The sequence below is a fragment of the Alligator mississippiensis genome, chromosome 1 (genome assembly GCF_030867095.1).
Source record: "Alligator mississippiensis isolate rAllMis1 chromosome 1, rAllMis1, whole genome shotgun sequence".
NCBI classification, from domain to species: domain Eukaryota; kingdom Metazoa; phylum Chordata; order Crocodylia; family Alligatoridae; genus Alligator; species Alligator mississippiensis.
Window position 1 is genome coordinate 262438034 of NC_081824.1, and position 25701 is coordinate 262463734.

At 42.1% G+C, this 25701-nt stretch overlaps 1 protein-coding gene across 2 annotated transcripts in view; it reads left to right on the forward strand.

Moving 5' to 3' along the window:
* Nucleotides 1-1077: 1077 nt before the first annotated feature.
* IMPG2 (interphotoreceptor matrix proteoglycan 2) overlaps nucleotides 1078-25701 on the forward strand; it is a 95023-nt gene continuing 70399 nt past the window's right edge. Inside the window, exons 1-3 of one of the 2 annotated variants that reach the window (XM_059720567.1) lie at nucleotides 1078-1737; nucleotides 3540-3800; nucleotides 21127-21293. In XM_059720567.1, coding sequence (XP_059576550.1) covers nucleotides 1584-1737; nucleotides 3540-3800; nucleotides 21127-21293 — 582 coding nt within the window. In that variant the 5' untranslated portion in view covers nucleotides 1078-1583. Of the gene's footprint in view, nucleotides 1738-3111; nucleotides 3801-21126; nucleotides 21294-25701 lie in introns of those variants that run through there. The other variant, XM_019476018.2, reaches the window with a different exon arrangement.

Consider the following 25701-nt stretch of genomic DNA (forward strand, 5'->3'; position numbering starts at 1 on the left):
CCGTTTACTTCTAGTTATAGGCTTTGGTGTATTGCCCAGAGCACTTCCTTTCCTTGAAGTATATGAAGGTTTATAGAAGGGGTTACATTTGTAACCTTCAGTCATCATTTGGTCAACATTTTATATGTGCTCAGAGTTTTTCTGTGATACTTCTATTTTCCTTACATTTTTGTTCTAGCCCTGAGTCATTTTTGTCACAGATTTTTTTTTCTTTGGTAGCCAGCTCTTTAAATGATTGCCTTCTGGGCCTGTTCCCTTCACCATATTCTGCTTTCGTCTATATTATTAATGTTTTTAAGGCAGTTTCTCCAATTTGTTCACAATGCAAACTTTATTCTCGTAGTTTGATAGTTTATAGATTCATCTCCCGTTCCATTTGCAGTCATGCAAAGGGCCTTCTGTTCAGGACTGCATAATATCCTTGTAATAAACACATTTGTTTGATGAAAAAGTAACCTTCCTAAACTAAGGAGCACCTTTTAGTTTGTTTTTTTTTTACTGCATTGTAACAGTTTTAAATAAGGAGATAGTCCTCTGTGGAACAAGCCAGCGGAGGCAGATCTCCAGCAAATACTCTAACAGTCCATGGTTTGGAAACCTATGCATTATGAGAAATCTTTGATTACTGATTACTGTTGTTACAATCTGAATGATCTTGCTAACTTGGTAAGGCATCATGACTTTATCACTTCTGTGCTAAGCTTTCATCCCTCAAAGCAAGAATCCTGAGATCGATTCTGTTGTTGCACCATTGTCATTGTATCTTTCAAAGGGAGAGCCCCGTTTGCCTTATTGTGTGTTCTTAACACACCTGCAGTCATTCACTTACTAACTGAACAGTTGTTTAGAGTTGGTATCTGTACAGGTGTATTGTTTTTACAGCTCATGTTGGATGAGGTTTAACTAGGGGTGAAAGAGAGCCAGACACTTCTCTGGGAGGGGGAGTAGCCATTCTGATTATGCAAAGGACAGTGTTACAACAACACAAGGTTCTCTGCATTAGTCTAATCTCGAACTGCAGTGCTTTGTTAGTACAGCCAGTTTAAGAAATAAGAGAGCAAAGAAATATTGCTTTGGTGCTACTTATGTGGGTGTGATGATCTAAGCCAATCATCCTGTTCTTGTAAACCTCAAATATTTTAACTACATGTGCAGAAGAGAAGCAAAGATGTTTGTAAGGAAGATCATGGGGGATGTAGATATTAACTTGAAGTTATAGTTTGGCCAGCATGTTTAAAAAAAATAAAAAGGAGAGGAAATTGAGCCAATGAAAAATGTTCTTAATTAAGTGTGAAAGGTACTGTCCTTGTTTAGACTGCCCGTTAACGGTGTGACAAGCTCTGGTAAAGAGCTTAGCTGGCCAGATTAAAATTAAAAAATTGTCTCCTCTGTCCATCTGCTAACTCCAAGGAGCTTTCTTTTTCAGCACCTTTGGTTGTTTCTGAAATGAAGGGGAATGCTTCCTTTGAAAAGAAGATCATCTCTGGGACATTTTGGCTGACTTTTATTTTTTAAAAAATACCCTTTTATCAAAAGCAATTACATGTGACATCAGAATATTTTCAAGAAGGGAATGCTCTTGAATGTTTCAGAACGGGTTCAAAGCAACTTGCTCTGTTAAAAGAGAATTTTTATTAACGCCTCGCTTTTTGGGTTTTTTAGTCAAAATAACTATGCTCAGATTTCCATGGAAAATCCATCTGGGTGTTTTGCTCTTTGTACTGATTGGAGGAGATCGTCAGGTATTTACAGGTAACACAAAACTCTTATCTGCATTTTTCTAGTCTGTTTTCAGTGGTTTATATAAATAGATGAAAATGAAAATAGGTTTCTGCTTTTAATTAGGGCAAATGAAAGTATAGTAACGTGGAGAGCCATTGTGTCATATTCTATACCATTATAGCAGTGCAGATCTGGAGTGATTTTATTGGTTTCAAGGGGAACATTGTAGTTTTATGTTGTTTTAACTGAGAACAATCTAGCCACAGGTTAAGTTTTCAGATGTAATCTTTCCCAGGTGGTAAGAGACATAAAATGTCACTAAAAGGGCTTTTATTTTTTTGCATGTTGCTTTTTTCTTAATAGCTTACAATGCAAAGATTATAAGGAATGATTTTGTTTGTTCCAGATGGTATTGAAGATACAGTAGTATCAGTAAGAGTAGGTTTTTACCACAGTTGTCTTATTCAATATTGTCTTTTCCTCCTCCATGTTACATACGATGTGGCTGTGGCCTTCCATCAGCCATGGCTGCATGTTGGTGGGGTATATATACAATAGGTACAATTCAATCCTATCCTTATTGAAGTCAGCTTCTATTGTCTTTAATGACAGAACTAAGATGATAGTTTGGAAAGCTTCTGGAAACAAAAAGTACTATAGAAATAAATAAAACCACAGTTCCTGTGTGAATGATTATGGTCTACTGCCATTCTTCTTCACTATCTAATCCAAAATGAGCTTATTTCTCTTTAAGATAGAGAGCTCTGCTGTCAAACTGAGCAGGCATAGCTCTCTGAAATCATTAACTATTTTTCTGAGGGAGGGGAACAGCTGAAAAAACCTTTCAGTTTTGTAGGAGCGAAGTTTTGTAGGAAAGTAGTTCTCTATCGGAGAACACCAGTTAGCCTTACATTAATCAGTTTCTTCCCTTATTGTAGTTCTGATCTTGCAAGCCTATAAGCATTTGCCAGGTTGCATTTGTAATTCATTTGACTTCATGTGTAAGGTTAAATGCATGCATTAATATTTACAAGACCATAGCCTTCATGCCTCTTGTCCTTTGTCAGGATGCTTCAGAGAAGCTAACAATTTTCAAAATAAAAAAGAACCTGATCAAGCCATTGTGACAGAGGTTGGGGCAGAAGGCTTGTTAATGGAAAAACAAAGCTGGCATCCCTGTGCTCAATAGGGATAGCTTTTTGTGGCTCTGTGGCCTCTCAGAAGTAAATTAGAAGTGGTCTGTCCAGGTGCAGAGAGGAGCAGGGTTGGGACAGTAGTCTGAGGGACACTTAAAGTGCTTAGGCTTGTCCTGTCTTGTGTGTCAAGAAAGGTTTTGAACTCCAAGATAGTTGATGCATCATATTCCATACTGCCAGTGCTAAATTCACAAGCTTGGTGTACATTCAAACCATTGAACAGTTTTGTTTTTGAAGGTGAAATATTGAGGTCATCTTGAATTAAGCTTTTGCGATGTGTTTGTATGAGACCAATTGCTGGATGACCCAAACATACATTCCCTTGATCAGAGGGAGGTTTGCCAAGCAGCTGAAATCGGTAAGAGAGACAGATGCAACTTCCTCTGTAAATAGCAAGGTGCACCTGAGAAGAAAATTTGGCCCCTTTAAAAAAAATAAAAAAATATATGTATATCCAAAGAACATGGCCTTTTTGTCCAAATTCTAAGGTCCTTAGTTAAAACTTCGCTCAGGAGTCAATTGATGGCTTACTTGAGTCAATGACGGCTGATTGTATTGCCCAGAGATCAGGATGTTGTAACCATCTCAGTTGCAATGCTTACATAGGATTTAATTTTTCAGCAGAAGCTTATCCAACTGCAGAAAAAGCCCAAGTAAAGGATGATGCACCAACACCTCAGAGCAATGGCTGGCGATTAGGAAGTCCTTCCCTGTCCCTTGAGTCTAAAAGACTTGCTGACTTCTCAGAAATGGAACAACTCAACCGACATTCACTGCTTCGAAGGAAGAGGTCCATCATGTTTCCCAGTGGAGTTAAAATATGTCCTGATGAGACAGTTGAGGAAGCTATTGCCAACCATCTAAAATACTTCAGACTCAGAGGTAAGTCAGCACAGAGAAGCTGTGACACTGCTATGAAGCATTGCTTTTGGTAATCAGGGGTTACAACTGTCAGATGCTTAATGGATAATAAATTAAGGCTGAGCTAACAACCACATGCAAACTAAAAACATTTCTCCTGTAACTATCTCAGTCCCTGAGTTCTTCCATGTTTGCTTGGATAGCCAATTTTTTGAAGGGCCTGAAGAACAACCATTCTGCACAGGTTTGGCTAGATGGTGAATCCTGTAGCTTGTCTTATTTTTTGTACTGACAGAATGGAGAGAGGCATTAAAATGTGTATGAAATAGAATGAACGGAGAGATCTTTAATTATTTGAGCTATAGACATCATGTCTTGAATATGGTACATTTGATCATTGCTGTTTGTTCAAACTGCTATCTCTGTTTTTTGGGGTGCCAGGTCATAAAGTGGCAATAACACTGGAAGTATTTGTTTAAAATGGATGTTCAAGACTCTGATGGAAACTACTGTCTCTCAATAAAGTTTCTGGGGCCAAGGCATGTGCCAAAGTTCCTGCATGAGATGCACAAAAACACAAATGGCGTCTTTGAGTCTGTGAACAATGGCGTGCTGATTTCTGTAGCATAAATAAAATAGTCTGTCCTTTCAGGTCATGCTATGGTATTGCTACTGTAAGAAATTCAGATTAGGGTACATGAGTTTCCTTCTTGCTTACATCTGGGTCTGAAAGCTGTCTTCTTTTAAAGAGGAAAGAAGGAAGCTTCTTTAGGGATTTCTATACCTTTACTTTTTATTTTATTCCCTTTATTTTTCTGTGCTCTGCCATAGCAGTCCCTTTCCAAAAAAGCTATGTATGCAGCTAGGACACTTAATGCTTACTTGTTAATTCACAAAGACAGGTTTAGGGGTCATGGCCAATACATACTTCTTGTGACCACCTTCCCCTAATAATATCTGACCTGAATCCAATACAAATTTCACAGGTAACCTGGAAAGAAGACCTTGACTTTTCAAGGTCTTTGTCCTTGTCCAAAGTTCATTGTAGTCAGTGAGTTTTTGCTCTGACTTTGAGTGTCATTGGTAGGGATCATACATAGCGGTTTTGCAGATTTCCTGGAAACAGCAAAATCCAGGATTGTCTGTGATATTTGCAAGATCACCAACAACAACTGAAAAATTAATAAACATAAAATACTGGCTTCCCAGTGGAAGCCAGTTATTCTTGCTGCTGGAAGGGGAAGGTACTGGCTGGTGGGGTGGCACGAAGGGCAGCAGGCAAAATGGTGGCTGCCTCCTTATCCCTCCTTGCCCTCCAGGGCCTCTCTGCCAATCACTGCTGGGGGGCAGGGCCACTGTGAAATAATTGCAGAATTAGAGCTTTAGGCTGTGATCAACCCACAAAAATTGGTAAGTCCCCTTGTGATTTTAGGTAGACTCTTACTCATTGGACAGGCCTTTTCTGCATAAGGGGCATTCTTCTGCTCTGTCTGTGAAATAGGAAAGTTCCTGTTGTTGCTCTAGGAGGAAGAGCAGGATCTAGAGCTGTTGAGTGTGCCCAGGTTTATGAATTTTTGGTGTACATCCATCCAAAGCTGTTTACCGGGTTTCTTAAAAATGAATTGCATTTGTATTTTCTAATTATTATCTTGGATAAATCACATGATGCTCACTGCCTGCAATAAAAGCCAGCAACAATAGAGGGAAAATTCCCTTATTATAGCATAACTGTGCATTTAAAAAAAAAAACTTTACTAAAAAATAGTGTGACCCAGGTTGAGTTCACAGTATCTGGATCTGCTTTAAAAGGAAACAAGTGGGAGTCTACTTATTTATCTGTGGCTCCTGGCTTAACTAGCTTCTTTAAGTTTTCTCGGTCCTATGGGGTTATGTCCACTTGAATTAGACTGACTTATAGGCATTTTTATCATAGGCTATAAAATGAGTGCTTCTTTCTTGAGGCTATATAACTGCACGGATATTTTTAAAGCAAAATTTCTCCGTTATTTTTCATGAGGAAGTGCACAGCATATGACATTTAATGTGAGAGCTGGTAAACTGAGGAACCATCATGCAGCTACAGAACATCACCAGGTGCTGGAATGCACAAATAAACAGAAAAATTTAATAGGAAAATTGAAAGGTGCATCCACAAAACCAGAATTCTTTTTACTTAAATAAAATATTGTCTTTCATGATTCCAAATTTATTATAGAGTTGTAGCAGCAGTTAGAGGTCCCAACTAAGACTGTATTATCTAAGTCATTGTACTAGGTGCTTTTCAACTCCTCAGCAAGAGCCAGTCATTGCCCCAAGGCTCTTATAATCTAAAAAGATAAGTTCCACAGTGGGAGAGAGGCACATACAAATGAAGGGACTCTTTGAAGGTCACATAGCAGATCAGTGACAGGGCCAGAAGAAATCTATCCCAGTTCTTCTGAGGCAGTCAATTATCATACATCTAAATTGCAAAGTGGCTTATGTCATTGTGAACATTAAGTAATAGGTTAGCATTAACAACACCGTCTGACCAACCATTGGACATGTTATTTCACATCAGTATTGAGAAACCTGCATTGCTGCTCCTCCTGCAGTACCTCTAGGGTACATATAGAGAGAGATTCTGCCATTGGTTCATCAGTAGTGTATTTCCTTATTTCTCTCTTTGGGATGTTTGAGATTTGCATTTCTTTGTGCATTTCCCTCTTGTACAGAGCCAAACACAATCTGGCCCTATATTATCATGGAAAAGTAACAGTTTATTCCCATGGATGGACACTTCTTTTAATTTGAATATGCTAGTGGCTAAGGTGGGTAGAATCTTCCTGTCAAGATGGTGTTCACAAGCCTGTGCTTAAGGTACATTGTCCCAAATATGGCTCACACATTAAGGGGTTAGGCTATGTTTTGGTATAAAAGTTCATACTGTAGCTTTAGATGGAAGCTATTTTCATTGTAGTGCATAGGGAAGAAAGAAAAGTATCTCTTAGGGGGAATGAATCCAAACAGTATTCTGTGTCTATGGCCAGTAGCTTTGGTTATCTCAGGGATAGGACTGAGCTATAAACATTTGGATCTGGATCTCAATCTCCTTAGTTCCCCAGTTCTCAGTTCCAGGGCTTTCTGTAACAGATGCTGAAAAAGTTGATTTAAGATTTGGATTTTGAAAAACCTTCCCCCTCATAATTTGGCATACGCAAGTGGGTAATTTTCAGTTGGGACCCCGGGATAAAGTAATGTAATGATGAAATTACTTCAAAACTGCTACTCATTATTGAACCAAAAGCATAATAGCATTATTGGTGTGGACGCAGGTACATTTGAAACCTTTTCAAAGGGGGAACATTTCAAAATCATAGCAGTTGTTATGTGTGAAAGAGCTGAGAATAATACAAATGTAGCAAAACCACCACTACTTCATCTCTGGTCAACATTTTGCTACATAAGAGTGTTACAACTATTGCTCTTTTGAAACAAATCCTCTTTTTTTTTTCAAAGGACTCCAAATATACCTGTGTCTGCTTCTGCTGAGCCTGTCTGATGACTCTCCCAATCAGAATTAAGACTGAAGTTTCAATGGGATAACTCAAACCTTAGCTAAAGATGGACAGGAGTAGGTTTTAAAAAGCAAGTCAGCCTTACTGAAAAATAATACTGTCTAGCACTTATCTGGCTAATCATTTGGTAAATCAAATGTCACAAAAGGTATTTCAGCCAAACATAGAATGCTAATTAATTTAGTAAATACATTGATGCATGTTTTACTTTGACTGCGTTCTGTTCCTCATGGTTTTCCCCCAAGAAAATTTTTGTGCTGGCTTTTTACACAAACCACCATCTTTTGGGTTGGTGATGGAACCACTCAGTCAGCCTCCCCTTCACCTTAGGTCTTAGGCCTCAGCATGTGCTGCAAAAACTTTCCCCCAAGAGATGTACCTTAACACCGATGGACACGCCATTTGGTTACAGTGCAGAAGTAGGTGTGTTCTCAACTTAGATGAGGGAACTGGAGAGAACTAACTTGGTTTGAAAAAGCAATAAAAACAGGGCAACTTGGGCTTTATTTTTATCTTGGGTGAGCCTATAGGGCAGGGGTGGGCAAATGTTTTAGCAAGCCATCAGGGACTACATGGGTAGCCCCACCCCTTGACAGGTGCCCCACCCCCTGGTCGCCATCTTGGGACCAGAAGTCCCACCCCCTAACCGCTGACCTTTGCCACTGGAAGCCCCTCTCCTTGCCCCCCAGAATTACTTCTAACAACAAGGGGTTTTTCTGAACCAGAAAAATGCTAAATTATATTCTAAAAATCAAATGTATTACAGCATTCATTAATTTAATTTCAAACAATGTTTTTGTCCTGATTTACATGTTTCTGTAGTATAATTAGAAATGATATGCTATTATACCACCATCTTTTGGGCTGGTGATGGAACCACTCAGTCAGCCTCCCCTTCACCTTAGGTCTTAGGCCTCCGCCAGCAGAGCCCAGAGTGGGGCGGCAGGAGTGCAGGGCCCAGGCTGGCAGAGGCTCTGTGGAGCTGGGCTGCGCTGCTCAAGCAGGGAGAGGAGGGAGCCAGCCTGGCTCCATAGAGCCCCTGCCAGCCTGGCCCCACTCTCCTGCTGCCCTACTCTGGACCCTGCCTGCATTGTCCCTGGTGCACCAGCATAGGCCCCGTGCTCCCACCCGGTTGTCGCTGTGCTCTGCACATTGGCTCGCTGCCCCTTCTCCCCACCTGCTGCAGCCAATTCCCCGCTCCCCACTCTCCCTTCCTGCTGGCTGGCACCACATGGTTCCCAGCTTCAGCAGTGGTACCACAGGAGCCACCCAGCTGGCCCTGAGGACTGGGGCAATTGCCCACTGCCCTTCCCTGCTTCCCCACCCCCCGTCCGTAATCTGTATTTCCCTTGGCTCAGGGAGGCAGGAACAGTCCCAGCCCAGAAGCTTCCAGTAGTCCTTGCTAGGTAGAGGCTTCTGGCTGGGGCTTGGGATGTGGGGCTTGGGTGAGGCAGCTGGGCTGGATTTGCTCCTCTGGCTGCTTAATCCTGTTGGCAGCTCCCCCTGGGTCTTACTGCCCCTGTCTCCTGTCAGCTTTGACAGGCAGCTAAGGACAAATAAATATAAATTTTCTAAATTTTTAAGGGCTCCATGGGCTGGATAGAATGGCCTGGCGAGTCGGATTTGGCATGCAGGCCATATTTTGCTTACCCCTGCTATAGGGGATCTTGCAACTGAGCTCAAATTGTGCACCAGCCTTAAGAGTAAGGCCTAAAAAATGTGGCTAGAAAGAGAGAGTGGCACACTCAACAGAATCTCTGCTGAGTGCCTCCAGAACAGTGGCCAAAGAGCAGAAGCCAACACTGGTGTGGGCCCCCTGAGGGCTGCCATTCTGGCACATTCTAAGTTAGGTCCTGTTTACTCCACCTTAGTTATGCTACTAGTGCCGTTTCTTCACTGCTCTCTTAATCTGAGCTAGCTAATTTGGGTTAACCTGCTCAGTTTAAGAATGTACATTTCTCTTGTGGCCTAGACATACTGATGCTATTATCATTGCAAAATGCATCCTGAATTCTTGGTGTGTGCTGTTTAGGGGCTGCCACATCCCACCCCATTATTGGATGCAATTCAGCAGTAGCCAGAATTATCCCTCTGGGTGTACTGATTTGTTTGGCAAGGATTAGTTCAATCTTTGATCAAAGATGCTGCTAGAAGTGTGAGTCATTATTTTTATTACTACAGTCCTGAGGCACAAACAGTTGCATCTGATATATTTGCTTCTGCAAAAGCAGTGAGAGAAGATGTTGGCATCGTGCAGCCTCAGTATGGAATATTCTGTCCGATTCAATGCTGCTACTCATTGTGCATGATTCAATCTTAAGAAGCACTAATAGGATTAAGCAAAGATTAAATTTAAGTGCTGTCCATATACACAGATGACTAGTAAGCTATCCCACTCCCCTAATAGGTTTCCAGCACTGTCATGTGCTGTTCCTTCTGTTAACCTTACAAATCCCTGTGCATGGAATGAAACATGTTAGTCTAAGTGACACTTTCTCTGCAGAAAGATAAATCTGCCAGCTCATAATAAAGCCAGACCATTTATAGTAGTTGGTGCAGATGAGTGGTGGCACATTGTGAGTAGTTTTGAGTAGGTTTCAGTGGTAGAATTTGAGGTATAGCAAATCTTAGGGAGCAGTTCTCAGAAAAAGAGTGCAGCCTGTTGGAAAGGAAATTTTAAACAGAAACTTTTCTCTTCTAAAGGATTTACTTTATTTTTCCTGGAAAACTGGACATCACGGGGGGGGGGGGGGGTTGGGTTGGGGGGGTTGAACGCAAACATCATATTTGATTGGCTAAAATCCCACTTCTTCAGCCTCCTGTTTTTTAAAAAGCAGATTAATTAATTTTCACACAGTTTGACAGCGTGTGCAACTTTCTGGTTTAACCTTTAAATTTGAGGTCCTGTCTGCACAATGTGGATAACGAGAGCCTGTTCATTAGAGTGGAAGTTTACACTAGTGTCTTTGGTCAACATTACTGTTTTCTCCTTCTCCTGTGTGCTGGTTGCCCATATGGCTGCAGGACTCTAGCCTGGAGATGATGATATTTCAGGACTGTGTGAGGGGATTTCTGAAGCATTTCTTTAGGATGAAATGATATGTAACTACATGCTGCATATTTGAGGGAGACAATGGGGCAGGCTACTTGGTTTCCTTTCCTGGTCCTGCCATCATGTCACATCCACTCCATGCCCCTTGGGGGTAGAGGCAAGAGTGCTTTACAGCCTTATTCATTAAGGTTTGTAAGGGGCTTTGTGTTCTTTGACTAGAAGGTGCTAGAGAAGAAGGAGGTGTTTATTATCATAATATTTTATGGTATCTCTCCTGGGTTAGTCATTGGCCCTGCTAGGTGTGGATGAAGGCTGTCCTGCTAGCCTTTTTGCATAGGAGCTTACTGGGCTCTCTGTTATCTGCCTGGAAAGACTGGTCTTGATTGTGTGATGTTTTTACCATTTTCTGATGGTGAGTACAGTGCTGATCCCAGATCCCATGTTTTGTAAGGTTTGGTCCTGCAAATGCCACCAGGCATGGAACTCACTGATGGAGTAGCCCCAGGATGGCCCAGTACATTTTTTTTCCAAGACACAGCCTGAACAAGGGCTGTAGTGGTAGATAACAAGCATTCTTTCATGTATGCAGCCTTGTATTTGAGTGGTATCTGTCTATGTGGCTGTAGCTGAATGTTACTCAGTTTTTCTTTTGCAGTACTGTGGTTTTCAGGGTCTTAGGAATTGCCCTTCAGAACATCATTTGTGGAGAAGGTTGCCATCCAAGCCCTTGAGCTGCGAGCAGACTTTATGACATTGTATTTTGACTTAATGCATTGATTTATCATCAGCAAAGTTCTCTTTCCTGAGCTGCTCATGCACTCAGGTATGGCCTTAATTTTAACAAAAACCTTTGGTGTGAATGATGCCCCAGTGGAGTCCTACTAGTTTTATGGGCATGGATTCCTACAGATCCATGTACAGGATTCCCATCAATGTCTGTAGGAATTCAACAAGTGGATGGAAGGGGAGGAATCTTGAAGTTAAGGCACTGGATTGGACGGGACCTCATGTGGTCATCTAGTCCAACCCCCTGCTCAAAGCAAGACCATCCAAAGATGTGTGTTCAATATACATTGCTTCCACTGGCTTCCTGCATGACTTCCCGACAGTTATCCTTCTGTAAAATGGGGATAATAGTACCTCCCCTACCTCACAGCACTATTATGAGGATTTAACACTTATGTGGTGCTCAGATCTTATATGAACTAGATGAAGTAGCATGCTAGGAAAGGAGAATATGGAAGGGCTGAAAGGCTGCAATTTGAAAGGTATTTGCAATGCATGAACAGTAGCTGCTGTTTTCAGTGGACTGACTTTTGAGGGGCTCAGCTCAGAGCACCTCACTATCTGCAGCTTCCATAGATTTCACTGCGAGTTTGCAGGGGCTTGGGTTAGGGTCAGAATCCTAGGATTCTGTTCAAGGTTTGTGTTAGGTATGTACATGTTGGACAAAATGGAAATGCCTTAATAAATCTAAGTAAGTAGAACCAAATGGTCAGCTAATATGTACTAGATTGATATCCTTTCCATCTGGGCTTCTTCCACCTCAGCTATTCTCTTAGGAATATTCTCAAAAGGCATATTCATGCAATTTAAACTTAATGAGGAGAACTCCCATTCTATTATGGTCTACCCCCCACAGTTTGTAAACTAATTTATTTTGTGAAATATTTCAACACAGAGCACCACAGTTGTCTATACTTGTTTATGCTTCCATTCATTTTTCTAGTTTAATTGGTTGTGATGATTAAGCATCTGTTAACCACTCCTTGTTGGAGGGCTGAATGAATTCAAGTGCCAGTTCATGTCTCCTGATTGTTTTGCTCCAAAATCTCCTCTAGTATACGTGTAGATAAATTCTGCTGAAGTCCTCGGGAGGTGAGTATGCACCTCTGAGGGCAGAATGTGGCCACTGGTAAAGAAGGAGAATAAGGCCTTTGGGAAATGGGGTAAATGTTTTGATAGGAAATCCATAGCACACAAGGATGAGGAAAGCAGTTAGTGATGCAGTGGCATACTTGCCAGCTAATACAAGTCTCCTTAAGGCCTCTTTATGACTGAAAGTTGAATATCCTAGCATCACACTAGAGTTTCATGGAAGGCAGCTACTATGAACTGCTGTGAAAATTAATGAATGAATAGCTCAGAATGAATTTTGACTTGTTGACTGTGGGGCCCAGATGATAGACCCAGGCTTGGTCTAGCCTACAAAATTTTCCTGACAGTGTAACAGTTCTTCAGTTAAATACCTGAATTATGTTTACACACAAAACCCCTCTCTGGTGGCAGAATAGTTACTTCCCCTCTGCCAAGTGGAGTGATGCTTCTGTTTACTGCCTGATAGCTGGCTGAAGATGCGTGTAGATACTCATGCATTCTGTTGGCTGCCAGTGTCCATTCAGTAGTGTGTGCCTTCCAGCATACCCTTCACACTCAACCAGTACAGCTGCTGAATGGAGCTGCATATAGCTGCCAGGAGCTGCCTGAGTGTGCAACACTCTGGCAGCATGGGGGTAGTGGCTGGTGTCTGTCTCCAGAACTTTTGGCAATAGAATAGGGTAAGTGTAGACATGGCCCCAGAGTCAGAATGTGAGCAAATGAAGAGCAAGGTATAAGGGAGCTGACCTACCCAGCTTATGAACATGTGCAGTATCTAGCTACTATTAGGGCTGAGAGCTAACCAGTCCAGAGAAGGGGAGGGTAGGAACAGGAGTGGATCCAGGGAGGGATGCAGTGGTGAGTGGTGCAGTTGCACCTCCGTTTGATTTCTCGTCCACCCGAAGTTTAAAACTGACTGCCTGGCTGTGGCATTTCTATTCAGGCAGCAGTAAGAGAATCACTTGATGTAATGGTTTATTATCATCTCTCTGATTCCTACTAAACTCTTCATGCCAGATTGTTAATGACCCTCTGTCTCTTTTTAGTGGTCTTAATATTCTACTAAGTCAGCTATTCTTTCTTCTGCAATTCTTCTGTCTGTAAATTGCTCCTGGTAATGTAGCTTCTACTTTACAGCCCTTCAGATTGTTTTTAACTTTAGCTAGAAGCATTAACTCGGGTGTGGAAACATTCATGTAGGTGGGGAAATAACTTTTAGTGGAACTTTAGATTCCCTGGCAAGAATCTAAGAGAGATGCGCATTTAATTCTAATAACAACAGATCTAAAGAGAGAACATTTTAAAAGTATTTTTCCTAGTTTGTAGTTTTTAATACATAATGTATGATATAGCATGCACATTCCAATAAAGTTATCTTTGTTTTGCTTCCATCTTAAACTGAATAGTATAGTCATAGGCCCCTAGCATGTTAGTTAAAGCTTCTAGTTTCTTTTTACTTGGAAAAAAAATTGTGTTAGAAGAATGATGCACCACACAGTTTACACCCTCCTTTTTAGTATTCTAGATCTGCCTATGGGTAGGACCTTCCCTCTCCACTCCACACTAAGTAGCAGAGCTTAGCCAGCATGGACTTGGAACTATTTAAAAGTCAGAAGAATTGGTGTCCTGGAGCATTCTTCAAAGGTGGCCCTAGGATTTGTCCAGAATGGTTCTGGGGGCTCCTACTGTAGTGTAGCCCTTCTTCACCTTCCCTCTTTCACCGGGGGGGGGGGGGCAGGGAGGAGGGACGGACGGACAAGTGACAGCCACAGTCCAACAGTACAACCAAGTTGGCAAGCTTTAAGAACAGAAGCTGCCTGTTCCAGGTAAATGCACGGTCTTTTCTACTGAAGTGAAAAACCCTAAAATCCTGTGACCCTCCTACTCCCATGCTGTCCTCTATCCAACATCTCACCAGAACGGGGTCTGTTGTTTTCTTTCCTTTTACTGATGAAAATAAACTAAAAAAGTCAAGGGTGAAATATATCAACACCTGCATTAAAGTAACAGGGGTTTTGGGTACACAAAGTATGTATTCCTAGTCACAAAGGTTAGCTTCTCCCCTTTTGCTAATTATTAAATGTTTTCCCAGTCCACTCCTCCTCCAAACAGCGCTCACCCACTGGCTCTCAGCAGAGGTAAATGTTACATGCCTATCTTTCTGCCCCCAAATGTAGCATTGTTTGCCAGCATTGGCAGGCCTGGTCTGAAAGAGAGTTAAAACATGAAAAATGCCAAGGTAGCACCTATCCATTGTCCTCAAAAAATACTGTTATGGTTACCTACCCACAAGCATGGGAACAAGGATACTTCAGTCTTAATTATGAACTGCCTGGCTTCTGCCAGTGTACTCTAAATCCTTAATGTTCTTATAATGTTGCCCTTTTCTCTGTATGCCCCAAACCCACAAAACCACTTGGTTTAGTGGTAAAGATTGTTGCCTTATACATTTACGTTTGCCTAGACCTTTGCTTTATATTTCTAGCCTGTGCAGCCTATACTGCTACTATGGCTAGACTTCTTATACCAAGACTCACCGTGGAGCGGTATTGCTACAGCAGCCTGTAGCACAAGCATACATCAGTTTGGGATCTGTCAGGTCTCAGGGGACAGTGTCCACCATTAAAGCCACCCTCAGAACAAGTTTCCCTTAATATTGATGGTAAAGAGATCATCGTTTTGCTCAAATAAGGTGTGTTCCTCTAGAACAGGGCATGTTGGCTTGACCTGGGTCAGTGTAGGAAAAGTAGTACTGCTCCAGGCTGTGGTGTTTTTTTCGTGTAAGCATGGCTTCAGTATCTGGGGTGGTAAATTGTATACCTTAGGCCAGCCCTAAATTACTTTAAAAATATTTTCCTTAAAGGTAGAGGAGGTCCCTGGGGAGTTTTAACATCTTGGCAATGCTCTGTGTTCACTTCTTAGTTGCACAAGTGCAAAAGTGCCATGCCTGGGGATAAACTTCTGAAAGAATACCACAGGGCCATGTTCTGCATCGCACCATGGATCCCCGTACTTTGCAAGCTGGCACATTGAAGTAAATAGAGCAACTGGCAGGGTGAGCTCAGTTTGAACAGAAGTGACAGAATGACTTGTCATTTCATTTGGCAGCCAGCATACATATTGTGTAGCTCTTGGGGAAAGCTAATAGCAATAGCACAAACACCGATGGAAATGACAGGACAAACTTGTCTGAGATTTTCCCCCCCCCCTCCTATTGTCCTTACATGAATTAATTCCTATTAAACTATTAAAGAGCTAGAAATTCCCTAGTAAGTTTCCTCATCAGATCTCTAGTTTTCAAGTGCTGCTTTCCATTTCAAAAGATAAGTGTGAATTAATGCAGATCAAAAAACAATAGGCAATGCTGTTTTCCAAATACAGCAGGTTAAATTCTTCCCAGGGTTACTCCTGTGTAGCACTGATTGTGATGAAGTTGATATAACAGAGGGTAGAATTAGCTCCCTGTGCTGCCTACTTCCTCCTCTGAAAATATGCAACCATGTTTTTGTCTTCCAGCTCAGGTAAGGTTAGTGGAATGAGAACCTGCAGATGGTGCAGAGCCTTTGAGATTTTGGTTGGGTGGCTAATGCCATCTGAAAAAGACATGGAGCAAATCCTTAATCTAACTGGAGCAGATTGGCACAAGTGTGCAGGCAGCAGCAGCAGCTTGTATTCAGGGGGAGACACTGTCTCATCACATTCATTTTAAAAATGAGATTAAACATATTTAAGAGCCTTAAAGAAATTTGGCTCGGATTATTACTGCTAATTATTGCTTGCACCTGGGAAGCCAGTCCATTGTCTGTTGCTGTTTGAAACCTGCGTAGGATTAGACAGGGCCTCTGCAAAGATTTACAAGGAAAAATGCAGTTGCACTGCAGCTTATATCTGTTCCGCTACTTAATTACAGCCTGTTTAAAACTCACTTCAGTCATCTGGATTCAGAGTATGGTGGCTCTTGCAGAGCACTGGGGAAGATCTTGTATTCCTACAACTAGACACAAATGACTTCAGGGGAAATGAAAGAATTTTGTTTTCAGGGTTACTAGAAGAAAACTTCTGGATCTAAGGCTAGACTCAGGCATTTCCATGATTCTCTAGACCAGTGGTTGTCAACTGGGGTATGTGTACCCCTAGGGGTACTTAAAAGGGTTGTAAGGGGTATGAAGAACTGATGTAGCTGATAATTACCATGTGCGTGTAGCTGCAGTGCAGCACATGGGCGGCCAGGAGTGTAGCCCAGCCACATAGAGTGCAGCTGGGTCTGGCTGGTAAGTCTCTTGCGGGGGTGGCAGGAGCTATGGTGAATTCTGGAGTGGCTGCAACCCCCCTCAGTAGCCCAACTCCTGTAGGCCCCTGTGGTAAATGAGGGAATGGGACTAGGGCTGTGGCAGGTGCTACATAGCTAGGTGGAGTGCAGGATGGAGCTGTGAGCGGCTTATCCAGGGGGCATGGAGGTGGTGGTGACTCCCACTGCTGCATGCACCCTGGGAGGGCATGGGGGGGGGGGTGCATGACCCAGGGTCATTGTGTGGGGTGAGGTCAGGCTGCGGGCTGGGACTGTGTCAGCACCAGGCTGTTCCCGGTGGGGATGTTGGGCTAGGATGGCTGGGAGTGGGAGTTGGGGGTGCTACGGTGAATTCTGGAGTGGCTGCAGCATCTCCTGTGGCCCCGCTGCCAGTGCCACCACTGCTCTCTTTGAGTGCAGCTTGGTCTGGCCCCATGCCGGGACGAGCCCGGTGCTTCCCTGGCCCCAGCCTGCCCCACGCGCAGATCTGGGGGCACACAGCCCCTGTGCCCTCCCAGGGTGTGTGCAGCGGCAGGAGCTGCCCCCACACCCTGTGGCCCCCAAATGAGTTGTTTGTGGCTCTGTCCCGCACTCTGCCTGGCTGTGCAGCACCTGCACAAGCTCCACTCCCTCCCTCACCACAGAGGCCTAAGGGAGTGGAGCTACTGGGGGTGGCAGGGCAGCTGCAGCTACTCCAGAATTCGCCGTAGTCCCCCTAACCCGCACCTCCCAGTGCCCCTGCCGCCCAGCCCAGCCCCCACTGGGAAGAGCCTGGTGCCACCCCAGCCTGCAGCCACAGCCCACCCAGTCCTGCATGCAGATCCCAGGGGTGCATGTAGTGGCGGGAGCTGCCCTCCCCTGCCGCATGCAGCTCAGTCCCATGCCCTGCCTTGGCTGTGCAGCCCCTGCCCCAGCACCACTCCCTTCCCCACCTCTTGGGCAGCACACCTCACCCCATGCAGATCCAGGAGACACACCTGCCACCCCCCCTCCCAGGGTGTGTGCAGTGTTGGGAGCTGCACCCCACTTTGCCCCTTGGATCCAGCCACTCATGGCTCTGTCCCATGTCCCTCCCTGGTTGGACAGCACCTGCCCCAGCTCCACTCCCTCCATCACTGTGGGGGCCTCAATCTCCCTCCCCCCTCCCCCCCCCCCGCAAAAAAAAAAAAAAAAAAGGGTACAGGAGCTGAAACTCTGATTCAGAAGGGGTACACTTATTAAAACAGGTTGAAAACCAAAGCTTTAGGCCTTGGGAGGAGGCAGGAGAGAATGTTTCAGAATCAGCTTTGGTGGATAAGGATTGTCCAAATCCTAGCTGTGAATGGAAGTCCCCGTCAGGCTCAGAAACCTGCTGCCCAAGGTACAGACTCCCACAAGAATACAGTCCATGCCCCTAGGAGCTTGCAGTCTAAATTTGCAAATGACACCGGAAGAGGGATATGAGCAAATATATAAATTTTAAAAATACATATATAATTTTCCTGGTTTTTTTTAAGGATTAGATAAAGTTAAGTACAACCTCTCTCTGAATGTCAACCAAACAAACATGACACAGTCGATATTGCACAGCTATTATGATGGATATCCTCTGAGACTCATAATGCAGACATTAAAACTCTGTTGATAAAATTCAGCTACCTGGAAGCTGGCAAGGTGTCAGCGCAAGTGCCAGAGAGCTGCTATAATAAACTGCCTGCAGCTAACACTACAAAGTCTGATGCCTCATGTTTTTGCTGTAGATTTTGAGTGCTCTTCAAAGCTATTCCCATGTAGCATATCTTGCAGAAATCTAGTCTGGAAGTTGCAACAATCTGAATCAACTTCATAAGAAATAATCAAAACTGTCTTACCAGATGAAAATAGGAAAAAAGGCACTTTTGCCTCCCACTGTCATGTGGTACTGCAGGTGTGGTCAGAGCCTTAGTAGCACCCTGAAATTACGCGAAAAACTCATAGAGTTATGACCAGGGATACTGGTTTTAGTGAATTAAAAAAAAAATGCCCAATTTTCAGGTTAACCCCAAATCCACATTTTTCCATGATTAAAATGAAACACTAGTAAGGTTGTGTGTGTGTGTGTGTGTGTGTAGTAAATATGAGGTCAGATTCTTATACCATCAGACTTCTAACTAAAAGTAAAACACTCCTATGCCAAGCTATACTGTCAAGCTAATGAAGAAATAGATTGTCAGAAAGGTTTTGTGCATTTATAACCAGCTGCTCTGATTGGTGAAAAGAGAGTAGTTAGAGCATCTACTGAGTACAGGAGGAAAATTTTACCCTGAAGTCACAGATCTTCCCAGTTTATGGTTCAAAGTCAGATTCATTCGGCATCTTGTAAATACAAATACACAGTAGTGTTAGAGTTGGGTATATCATGTGGCCGTTTCTCCATCCTAGGCTTTCTCTTCAATAGTTGTCAACAGAACGTTAATTCCAGTATTGCAGTCGCATAGCTGAGCTCAAAAGAATTGTGTTCATGACCCAACTTCTAGAAATCTGCTCTTTACAAACCTATAGTTCTAGTAAATTTCAATGCCTGTTCTAATGTTTTTTTCTTGCCTATGTTCTCCACAGTGCTTCAGTCAATTTGTGTCCTCTGGGTGTATGTCCTCACATTTTAAAATTAGCCCCAAGTGAACAAGAGACAGCTTCACCCACAGCAGAAAAGCAGGCACTGCTCTAGGAGAACAATAGATTAAGATGAGGAAGCGAAGGTGAATTACTTCCACAGAAATCATAGAGTAGAAATATGAAGGTAGAAAATACCTATTCTGGAGCTGGGACTTGGGTCAGACATTGAGTTTAGCGTGCCTGTTCCTGTCAAAGCAGCTATGACTTGAAGTGACCTCATCTGTTTCTTTGGTATTTTGTGGTCTCCATTACAGCAATATTGTGAACGCCCCACAAGTATGAATGGATTTATCTTTACAACACCCCTAAAAAGAATGAAAGTGCATTAAGTGCCATTTGTAGGAACCTACTCAAATTGTGTTTTTGATTTTGCAGAAACTGCAAAATCGGGCAACCTCTGCAAAATTTGTGGGGGAAAAAATTGCTAAAAATAAAATGCTAGCTCCCCAGTAGGAGCCAGTAGTCCCCTCAGCTGCACAGTCCAGCATGAAAGGGACTGCTGGCATGAAGGCAAGTAGGCAAGATGGCTGCCACCACTGCTCCCTGCCACTGATTGGCTGAGAGGGCTGTCTGCCATGCAGCTCTGCCCCTCTCCAATCAGCAATGAAGGGCCAGGCTGCATGTTGGACAGCCCTCTCCACTAATCAGCGGCAGGGGGCATGGCCACTAGGGTCTCTTGGTCATTCAGAGGTGTGGGGAGGCCTTGCCAAGATAAATCCATGAAAATGGCAACTGGCCCTGTGACCTGCCCACGAAGTCGGCTGGCTGCCACCTCGAGTTGACAGCTGAAGAAATGAGATGCAGGAGGTTATATGACCTCTGCAAGGTCACATAGGAATTTGGCAGTGAAACAGGGAATTGAATCTAGGTCAACCAGTTTCTTAGTGGTATTCTCATCTCTTGACCAGTATGTAGTGCTTCTTGCAATATGATGCTATCTCCTAATATCCTGCATAGTCATTTGAATGCATTTGTACTCATACTCATTGTAAAACAGACCAAATCTTAATTTTATGTAGTCATTTGATTGAGAGATGTATTTATTTTGTAATTTTTCAATTGGAATTAAAATTTCTACTGTGAAGAACATTCTAAAACTGATCAACCAAAGCCCGGCAATGCAAAAACTAGAAAACATAAATGGAGAAAAAATTATGTTGGAAAAGAGGCAACAAGTACATTTTTCATAAATAATTTCCTTAACATTTTTTTGTAAACATAAAAAATGTTTTGTAAAAATGTTTCTGGTTTTAGAAATCTGTTTTTTCATGGCATGTTTCCATCAGCTCAATAGGAAGTGCACCTTCCTGCCTGTGGAACTTTTGGAGAGAAGACTATGTTGAAGGAACAGCTAACAACTGCACATGATTTTATTAACATTTTCTAAAGAGGACCCAAGATGGACAGCATTGGTCCTTCTTGTGGTATATGTTGCTTCCACAATGTTTCCTTGCTTCTGAACTCATTGTGCAGAAATCTTAACTTTCTTTAAACTCAGAACCTGAGCTTCTAGGTATCTTGCTTGGGGTTAAAATCTTGCAAATATGAATCTTAAAATCTTGGAAACTATAATAGTTCAATATATATCATTTTAGAATATAATTGGTATTTGGGGTCTACCTAATGATTTTTGAATACTTGGAATTGGCATTAGTGGGAACATTATATATTTCCATCTTTTTTTTCTCATATATTTATGTTGTATATTCTCAAGACACAGGACAAAACATGTTTTCAACCTAACCATTCAACACCTCCCATTTCAAGAGAGATGATGTTTTAATCCATAAAATCCTCCATATTGAATTCCTCAGAGCCTTGTCCATTTGTATGTAGGCAGATGGACTTCATACATATACACGCAACAGAATCATAGCTACCCACATCACAAAAAACCCTCCACGTTGTACTAATTCCAGATATTTCTTGTTCCTACAGTGTGCCAGGAAGCAGTTTGGGAGGTCTTTAAAACATTTTGGGATAGACTTCCAGAGCGTGAAGAGTATCAGAGCTGGATGAGTCTGTGTGAGGAAGGAAGAATGAGCATATTTGAAATGGGCACCAACTTCAGTCAGTCTGAAGAGCACCGGAGCCTGATTGTGAAGGTAAGTGTAGACCATCCGATAATGATTAGCAAAGCTTTATCTACTCCCTTGTGCAGTCCAAAATGAGAATGAAGGAGGACAGTCATATATTTAAAAATGTGTGTGTGTTTTGGGTTTTCCATTGTCTAGCTCATTACTTTGGTGAGGTTATAAAAACACTAGCAATGTGATAACTAAAAAGAGAGCCAAACATTTTAATGGGGAGAACATTGTTTATAATTGCTATAGAAATGCCATTAACTTTTTATCAGAAGAGGCAATTTGATATGAACTTATTGGTATGATCTGGCTAGTTGAATCAGAATTGTTCAGCTATGTATAATAGGTTTTCTACCACTAAGGGAGATTATGTTTCAGCTCAAATGTAGGAGCCTAAAACCTTGAGGCAAAAGTCTGAGTTTTATTCATGTTGCTAAAACGGTACACTGCACAATGCCAATGTTGTCATTTCTGTGTCACCCTGGGTTTGTGTTACAGGTTATAGGAACCTGATTTGAAAAGGAGTGTGTTTGAAAAGAATGAGTATCCTGTTGAGAACATCTTTTTGGTTTGATCTACATGGGGAATCATGTAGGTTTAACTAAAGGTATGTTGAGAAAGCAATTTAGTTGAATTGGTGCCCCCCCCCCCCCCACACACAAACACAAACACTTTTTTCGGTTTAAGGGCTTTACATGAGGCTAAAACAACAGCTGTAAGCTAAACAAAAATAAATTACCTTTAAACCTAAAAAAGACTCTTTATGCAGGGGGTTGCACCTATTTAACTAAGCCATTGCAGGGTTGCATGTGGGCAATGATGAATTGTGGATTCCTTGATCTTTTTTGCTACCAGATGAATATATGGCTGTGTTTGTGTTAACAAGGAGTCCTCACAGAACAAGACAATGGGATCCTCAAAATAGTCACTCGTATGCATTTTTTAAAATTTGTCCCTCTTTTTTTGGCCAGAAAGTTATACCAGCTCAAGGGACTGACTTTGCCAAGGGCGTAAGGCCAAACACAACTACATAAAGTGGTCACTCTTTCTGTGCTGTGTGTTGGCGTTTGTATATGGATGCGAGCCAAGTCCTAGTTTATTCTTATGGTGGTATCTAGACAATTGCTTATGTTGTAGTTATCTTTGGAGGGGAGTGCAAATATATGGAAAATGGATGAAGTTCTAAAGAAGATTTTAAGGGCATCAGTTTCTTGTGTTTAAGCTATAAATGTACTGCTGATATACCTAAAGGACTGGAGAGGGATGGACAGTGGGGTGGTGTTGGAAATCGTTGTTTTCTAAGCTTGTTTTTAAAGGTGGGCACATTCAGATGCATCTTAATGCCCACTGTTGCTTTACCATTTTAGATGTAGATTTTAGTCTTACAGATGATACACCAGGGAATCATAATATATCCCAGTGATGAATTAAAGTGGAGTTATTTGGTGATCTTTTTCTTGTACAAGGATGAGGTCCCTTCAGTATGTGGAATGTTTTTATACTCATTCAGTTTTTGCTCTCGCTTCTCATGCGCCAAATAAAGATGCCAGTCATGAGGAGAATTTTATTATAAGAACACCTGTCAGGTAGGGATTTCATTTTCATGTAGTATAACAAATTGCTATTAGGTGGCAATGACTTTAATATACTCTCACAGCCCACATTCAGTATGAACTTGAACTTATGGACTTTATCCCATTATGAGTCACCTAAGTCAGCTGTTCTCATTAGCTACCTTATTTCTTCATATATAAGATGCCTTTGAATTTAAGATGCATCCAAATAATTTTACTCTCAATTTAAGAAAAAAGCTGCTACCCTCATGGTGCATCTAAGAACTTTTTACTTTATTTTTATTCAGATTTAGGAAGCAGACCATTTTTAGAAGGAATATTTTGTGTTAAAAAGTTTGTTTTATTCAAACAGTTTGCATACTAAATCCTTGGTTTACTTGTGGAAGCCTGCCCCCTCCCCCCCTCCCCATTTTAGCTAACTATGCTTATTACTTTTTGAAGCTCATAGCCTCTGTCTTTAGTGTTTTTTGCTCATGAGACTTGATCATGTAAGGAGCCAAATGCCCTTACATCCCATTTTGAGGCTGCCCAACATCTGACAGGAAAGCCCAGCAGCTTCTGGATAGTGTCTGTAAATAGTCCACATCCTCAGTCACTTCACTGAAAAAATCTCTTCCAAGATGTACACAGTAAACGGCAAAACAGCATACCCTGTTTGCTCATTCAATCTATAACCTCCTTGTCTTCCCAACTACTCAGCTGCTACGTTCCTAATTAAATAACACTAGCTTCTGACTTTCCATCTGTTCCTTAGTTGCTTGCCAATCATTTATGGTTAATGTCAACAGATGGATTTTACACCTGCACCTGATTTAAGTGTCTTAGGCTATCCATTAGCATGTTGTGTTCTCAATTGGTGTTGTCTATTGCTGCGATAGAGTTGGTCTCCATCGCACTGCATGAACAGTACAGCTTCTGGTGTTTCTTTGCAATTGGCAGGACTAACTCAGATTGCCCCTTTGTAGCTGTTATGCTGTGAGGACTTATGATTCGGTTTTCAGTGGTCCTGAGTGCCAGCCATTTCCCTTAAACTTTGATGGGAATTGTCAGTCCCTAGCATTTCTGCAAATCAAGCCAATAGTTTTCTGAGGCTTGCTGACAACAAACTACATTTCAGCAAAATAAGTGTTTGTAATGACCTTTGCATCAGCATGTCCCAGGTGCTAAGTTACTGTTTTGAGCAGTGCAGCTAAATGACTTGCCTTAATATCTTTCCTTCATGATTTTATTCCTTACTCTTCCCTCTAGTCCTTTATAATCATTGTAACAATTACACCTACAGATATTGCAATGCCTTTTCTGGCACTGGTTGCTTTTTATAAGGAACTGTGCAATTTCTTTGTGTGTTAAACTTCCTCCACTAAACTCCCCAGTGTAAGTTTGTTTTTTTCAATGAAAATATTACCTTGCTAGGACAGTCTCCATTTACTAGAGTCAGCTTTGTGCCTAAGGACTGGGATAAAGGCCTCAGTGACTAGGTTTTCCAGACTCCTGCAATCAAGGCACTTAGCACACTGCATGCTTTGTGTATTGTGGGTGTCTGTGTACATACTGATAGAAATGGCCTGGTTTCAAATAATGTCTGAGATCTTGTATACTCTGTCACTACAGGATGGATCTTTACAGTACAGGGATGGGAGAATGGGCCAGTGGGACAGAGTAGGCAAATGGGGATCTCTTGAGGTCTGGATGAGTTCTCCTGAGATCTATAGCTCCCATTAACTTCAACAGGACTAGGCTCTTGATAGTTTTGTAGTGGTGTTGTAGCCATGATTGTCCAGGGAATAGTGAGAATCATGATTTGTTTGGTAAAGCTTTTATTGGACCAACTGTATAGTTGATAAAGATGTTAGACCAGGTTTCAGACACAAAATGCCTTTCCTTAGGTCCGGGGGAAAAAGTAGATACAGCCAAAGCTAAATACCTGGTAGAGCAAATTGCTTTTCTTTAACTCCATTATGAAAATGAAAAGTGACCAGTTGGCTTGTGGATCAAAGATGTTAACAGAAGTAGTTAGAGAGAGGTGGTTAGCCCTGAAGGCAGGTAGCGTTATACCTTATAAACTAACTGAATCCTGATTCATATGGTATTTGCATATCCTGATTCAGTTAGTCTATAAGGTGCAGATCAAAAGCAGTTGCTATAGATAAAGCTAATTATGCAGAAAAACAAGCCCATGCAAAAAGAGAAGAGGCTGTTATTACCTGTGGAATACAGGGGTTAGCAGCAGAGGCAAGTAAATTGTAATGAGCCCCAGACCTGAACCACGGTACTTTATGCCCAAAAGCTTGTCTAACGTATCTCCAAACTATATGTTTAGTCCAATAAAAGGTATCACCAAAAAAAAAATCTTGCATCTTGCTTTTCCTGGACCATCACAGCTACAACAACACTCCAACCCTACATAAAGTAATTGTCTGTGTAAAGTCTATGGGCAGTACCATATTCCCACATTTGGTAGTATCCATGTTTGTGTGTTTGGATACCACATTGACTCTGCCTATAGTAGGGGCAAGCCTCAGCAAGCAATGCATAATCTCTTCATTTGCACTTGCTTTGGATAGCTTTGATATCCTGCTATACCCCACCAATTGGTTTGATAAATCAAAGCTTGCATTTATGTGATCATTCAATCGTGTGTATAAATATGTCCACATCCAAAGCCCACAGAAGTCAGTGGGGGTCTGTCTGCTAAGGATACTGGGCTTTTTATCAATACCACACTTACCACGTTCTCCAACAGTGTGAATCTGAATAGCTCTATTGAAGTCAACAGAACAGATGTAGATATGGCCCTATTTTCAATTGATCTTCCCCATCTCATCCCACATTTTCTCCTCATTTGTAGTGTGCTA